This window comes from Sphaerodactylus townsendi, linkage group LG14, assembly GCF_021028975.2.
Source record: "Sphaerodactylus townsendi isolate TG3544 linkage group LG14, MPM_Stown_v2.3, whole genome shotgun sequence".
Lineage (NCBI taxonomy): Eukaryota > Metazoa > Chordata > Lepidosauria > Squamata > Sphaerodactylidae > Sphaerodactylus > Sphaerodactylus townsendi.
In genome coordinates, this window is record NC_059438.1 from 1,391,573 (window position 1) to 1,397,572 (window position 6,000).

The following is a 6,000-nucleotide window of genomic DNA, read 5'->3' on the forward strand; positions in this document are numbered from 1 at the left end:
TGAAATTAATCTGTGATCAATGGGACTTGGGGCATCTTTTTATTCAGTTAAAACTCTCTCTGTACACAATTCCTAGATTTACCTAAAATACAAGGAGATTATTATCGATGTACTAGTTCTTATTGAATAAACCTCTTGTGTTTTGTCCTCACCAGTGATTGTAGTGTTATTTGTAACACTGAAACGGCAAAAGAAAGAGCCCCTAATTGTCTTTGAAGAAGAAGATGTACGAGAGAATATTATCACCTACGATGATGAAGGAGGAGGGGAGGAAGACACTGAAGCTTTTGACATTGCGACTTTGCAAAACCCAGATGGCATCAACGGATTTATCCCTCGCAAAGACATAAAGCCTGAGTATCAGTACATGCCCAGGCCAGGGCTTCGGCCTGCTCCCAACAGTGTTGATGTTGATGACTTTATCAACACAAGAATACAAGAAGCCGATAATGATCCGACAGCTCCTCCTTATGACTCTATCCAGATCTATGGCTATGAAGGGAGGGGCTCAGTGGCCGGTTCACTAAGCTCTTTAGAGTCAGCAACGACAGATTCCGATTTGGACTATGACTATCTACATAACTGGGGACCTCGTTTTAAGAAACTAGCAGACTTATATGGCTCCAAAGACACTGTGGAAGATGATTCTTAACAATAACATTTTGAATTTGGCCTTAAGAACTGTGTCTAACATTCTGAAAAAAATCAGAGGAAAAATGTAAGCAGGTATTTTTTAAAATAAAACAAGGGAAGGTTCGTAGAACACATTTAGGTTTGGCAGAGATTGGGGAGGGTCCTTTCACTTAAAGAAAAGGGGAGGACATCAAAGTGGTCAATACTGTGAAGTACCTTTTCTTGCAAAAGGCAAAATACAGAAGTTGGTTATCAACTTCACCAGAAGGGGGAAAAATAACCACTTGTGAAATACAGAATATTTAAGCAAAGGGAAATTCATCTGAGTCATCTGAGAACTGAGGGCAATCTTTTTCTTTTCTTTATTATTATTATTTTTTGTTTGTGTGTATTATGAACAGCTACGTCTTTTATGTCAAAGAAGCTTCCACAAATTAGAAAGGATCACAGTTCTGAGCTGTAATTTCGCCTTAAACTATGGACACTCCTTACGTAGTGCATTTTTAAACTTGAAATATATAATATTCAGCCAGCTTAAACACATATGATGTATGTACAGGACAATGTACAATTTTGTCTCTTGAGCATCCAACTTGTTTCTGCTGACTCTTGTAAATCTTTTTTGCTTATACTTTCATCTTAATCTAATACGTGCCAGATATATTAAAAAAAAGCTGTCTTGTTGCAGTGGGAGGCGCCCTATTTCTATGTAATTTTTAAATGTATCTATTTGTACAATTTTAAAGTTCTTATTTTTAGTATACATACAAATATCAGTATTCTGACATGTAAGAAAATGTTACATCACACTTATATTTTATGAACATTGTAATGTTGCTTTAATATGGGCTTCAATATACGAAGCACACTTTGAAATAAAAAAGGATTCGTTTTTTAATTCTCGCTTTTGTTTATTAAAAGGAAAGTGTTGTTCCCAATGCTCCATTTATATATGTATCTCTCTAAACTACCAATCTGACCTTTTAATAGCCCTATTTGTTATGTGCTTGTTGCTAAAATTGTCTTGTTAAGTGATTATTTAAAATCCATTACCTTTTTTTAATGTGTATGGGGATTTTTTTTAAAAAAAGAGGAACACCTGTAAAGTCTATATAAAGTTTATGGCTGATTCAAGAGCACAGTAACAGCTTGAATGGGTATGCTCTAGATTGAGTTCAGTTTCTTCTTTTAAGTACTGCCATGTTATACGCATGTATCTTACCTCTTAATAATCCCACTGGCTTCCATAAATGGCATTATAATGTGCAGGCATGGTCTGTACTTATAATTTCCTCCATGCTTATTAAGCTGAATATCCGTTTTAGGATTCTGTGGGTTGAAAGAGACTTAATTCTGGGCCTGATTCAATTTTAGGTTGCTAAAGGTTTTGTACCCAGCTATTTACTCTAAAATGTGTACTAATTTTGGCTTGAAAAATGTAAGTAGTATCTAGTTTGCTGAAGTGGTATCATTTAGGGTTTTTTTTATTATACTTATTATTTAAAACAAGTAAAACATAGAAATGGTTCATTTTCTTTTTTGTTTAATGTATGCTTTTAATTGAATAATGGAAAAGGATCTATAGATTAATTCCAGATTAGTTTAGGCAATAGAACAGGTTGCGCACAACTGTGTGTTCAGCACATGGACACAAAGGTTAAGGTGCTAAATTTGTTATGACAAGTAGGTAAAGGTTAAAGGTCTGCAAATACAATATATAATGAGGCCATATTGGCAACAAAAGGTATTACTGTCTTGCAGGAAGTAGAAGGGGGGAATCCATTATGAAGTTAAGGATGCCAATTGCCAAAATTTGTGAAATTCGCCTTGTTTTCAGTAGTGTGAAGCTCTGTATACTTTAAATTTAAATTTATTTTAAAAAGAGAATGGGTTGGATCCAAACTTCTTTTCTCCTCCCTGTCAGAAAAAGTCACTTCCTCCAGTGGAAAGGGGAGGCAATTCTACTGACTTCCATTCACTTTTGTTGATCCCTATTTCATACTCACACTATTCCTGAGAGTCATCTGTCTCCAGGGTGGGTATTTAGTGGAATTCAAAGGTCTGCAACAGGAGATTGGAGTGAGAAAAGTTCATTTTGCTAGTGGAACGGTATTAACTCTGCCCTGGCTCCAACCTGATAGAACTCTGTCAACTGACATGAGGGCCCTGCAGGATCTTAAATAGTTCTGCAAGGCCTGTAAGACAGAGAAGTTTTGCCAGGCCTTTGGTTGATGCCAGTCGTGTGTCCTGATATCATCAGCTGGCCTCGGTACAATAATCAATGCGAGGTTACACAGTGTTGCCCCTTCTTGACCTAGCCCATGCTCAGACAGTCTTTAGGTGAGTTTATACCTGAGCTGGGCCAGATGATTTTCATAGGCTGATATTTGTTTGTTTACCGCCTTGAGTTTTTAGTGAGTTTAATGATAGGTATAGTAAATTTTATGTATTTGTAAAATTGTTTTAAAATGTCTGTACACCGCCCTGATCCCAACTTTGGTAGGGGAAGGTAGGATATAAAATTAATAAAATGAAATAAATATTGACAATGGTTTGAATCCAACCCAGAATATTTGGTTTGTACCATTATAGTCCTTATATTTGGTGGATTTCCCCCCACTTATATGAGTATGAGGGAGAATGTTACCACTATACCATGTCATATTTCAATATGATATATTAGTAGATAGATAGATCAATATGTTCTATATATTTCCACGCTTAGTTCAGATTTCTTTAGCCGTTGTTGTTTTTTCTATTTTTATAATCCAAAGACTATTTTGCTATATTTGCACATTTCTTCAATATGAATTTAAAATTTTAAAAAATAGCAATCAATGTAGAGGAAAAGTAAACCTGCTGTTCAAGGTGTCATCACCACCGTCATATTCATCATGACAATACTTTTTTGATGTCAACTTGCTAATGTACATTTGACTGCATTATTAGGCAAACCTTAACACTTTTTACATGCTTCTGTTTAATTTTAAAGGCAAAGAAAGACATTGTCAACTATTTTTTTTAATAATTTTAAATATTTGAGGCTTTTTAGTATATGTAGTCCTTTCCCCCTTCTTATAAGTTTGGAAATAAATTTACTTTTCCTGCTAGTATTGTCTTCTTATTTTAAATTTAGCTGTTAATGTGGGATTGGATCCCAAAGTCATCTTCTATCAACAGAAGGCACTTCCATCACAGAAGAAAGGGTAATTTTTGCCTGTTCCCACATCTCTGCTCGCACTGTTCCTAATGACCTCTGTTCCCCAGGAACAGTGTTTTGGGGGGATTTAGTGAGCTGCTTTGGGAGATAGGAAAGTTCTGTACTCTCAATCAAGCTCCCTTGATGGTATTTTGGATCCAATCAAATATTGACTTTTTTTAGTGTTATTCCTGTATGTTAAAGATTAGCTGATTGATTTTGTTGGATTCCTATATTTAAACTATTTTAAAACTTTGATTCCTTCAAAATCGATAAAATTGTGCACTGATTGCTGGATGTTAGCTTTACAAAATGTTCGTACGCCAAGGAATTTGGGAATTTAACTCTCCAATGACTGACCAGAGCTATTTGTCATTACTTTGCTCTTTGATCACCCAATATACATACCTCAACTAACAAGGTTAATTTCTCTGTGTGGTTGGTTCCACAACAGCACATTCTACCTATATGGTTCTCTGTGACTATGGTGGATTCCGCATGGGCCAAAAACAGTGGTGTGAAAACGGTGTGAAAGCGTAAAGTGGTTTAAAACGGTGTAAAAGGGTTTACACCATTTTCACACATTTTTCACGCCATTGTTTTTGGCACATGTGGAATCCGCCTAAGTTTCACATTGAATAGAAGTTATGCCCAGCACTTTGGAAAAATGTGCCTTTTGTGCTGTATGCTAGATATACCATCAGAAATACCACATGGGTATTTACCATATTTCCATGGGAGCAATGTGATCTATGAGCCTGAAGAACTGATACAGTCAGGGTGCTAGGATCAGAACTGGAACAAGGTCAGCAGGTCATGGGGTTGTATAAAATCAGATTTTCTTCTGGTGAGAGATGAAGGAAGGGTTCCCTTTGATTACTCAAAAAATCTGTGTGGGTGATCATGGGGCCTGTATGGCATTGTAGTAAAGGGAGAAACTGCATGAGATTGAAAAAGCTGGTTGGATCTACCCTTATAGACATACAGAAAAGGCTTTCATGACATTCCAGTTTCTTCTTGCTTATATAAGGCTTTTCCAAAAGATTTTTAAAGGAATTCCTTCAGTCTCACACATCACAATAGCAACATTATAAAACAAGCTTATAACATGCATGTTTAAATATTAATATTTTCATGCTTTTAGAAATGACACTCCTTGCCTCATCACCATCACCATTCTGTAGTAAACAAACATGGAAAAGGGAACTTCCTTATACAAGATCATACCATTAGTTCATCTAGTTCAATATTGTCTATGCTGGCTGACAGCATCTCTCCAAGATATCAGAAATAAAAAGGTTTTCCCCTCCTAAACTTGCTACTTCAAATCCTCTGTCTGGAGAAGACCAGACTAAAACCTAGATCAGTGATGGCGAACCTTTTCAAGACAGAGTGTCCAGCTTCCAACCCAAAACCCACTTATTTATTGCAAAGTGCCAACATGGCAATTTAACCCGAATACTGAGGTTTGAAAAACCGGTTGGCTCCTAGGCCCGTGTTACTCAGGAGTAAGCTTGGTGAAGCAACTGTGCAATGCTTCAAATGGGTGAATCACGACCCTAGGAGGGTTTACTCAGAAGCAAGCCCCATTGCCAGCAACCGAGCTTACTCCCAGGTAAAGGATCGTGCCCAGGCCAGCCTAGATGTCTGTGTGTGGGTGTGTGTGTGTGATTTTCCGGCCCCCACATATGACGAACTCTGTGCACGCGTGTCCACAGAAAGGGCTCTGAGTGCAACCTCTGGCACCCGTGCCATAGGTTCTCTACCACTGACCTAGATCCTTCTGCATGACAGGTAGGTGTTCTTCAGAACTCAACAGAAGAAAGAAATCAAAATGTACGAGTAACACAGAATCCTGGAGGTATGCTCAGATTTCAGAAAAACAAGATATTATTCTTTAATCCTGTAATTTTAAATTGTGTGGGAATTGTGTGGAAAGCTCCTCCTCACGCATACACTTTGCATTACTTTTAATTTCTGTAACATATTACAGATCTTTTGCAAGGTCTTCCAAATTCACTGCAAATATTGCTCAAGAAAATTCCATAGAGAAGAGAAGGTACCTCAGTGTCCATTCTTGATGTGATATTTTAACAAACAAATCTGGTAATTTGGAAAAAATAGACTGGCTTGGTTGGATTGCAAACATTGGTCAAAGTTAACCTTCT

At 37.0% G+C, this 6,000-nt stretch overlaps 1 protein-coding gene across 3 annotated transcripts in view; it reads left to right on the forward strand.

Annotated features, from left to right (window-relative positions):
• Positions 1-1,531, forward strand: part of CDH11 (cadherin 11) — a 121,467-nt gene extending 119,936 nt beyond the window's left edge. For all 3 annotated transcript variants that reach the window (XM_048515281.1, XM_048515282.1, XM_048515283.1), the window contains one exon: positions 156-1,531. In XM_048515281.1, coding sequence (XP_048371238.1) covers positions 156-652 — 497 coding nt within the window. In that variant the 3' untranslated portion in view covers positions 653-1,531. The remainder of the gene's footprint in view (positions 1-155) is intronic.
• Positions 1,532-6,000: the final 4,469 nt, after the last annotated feature.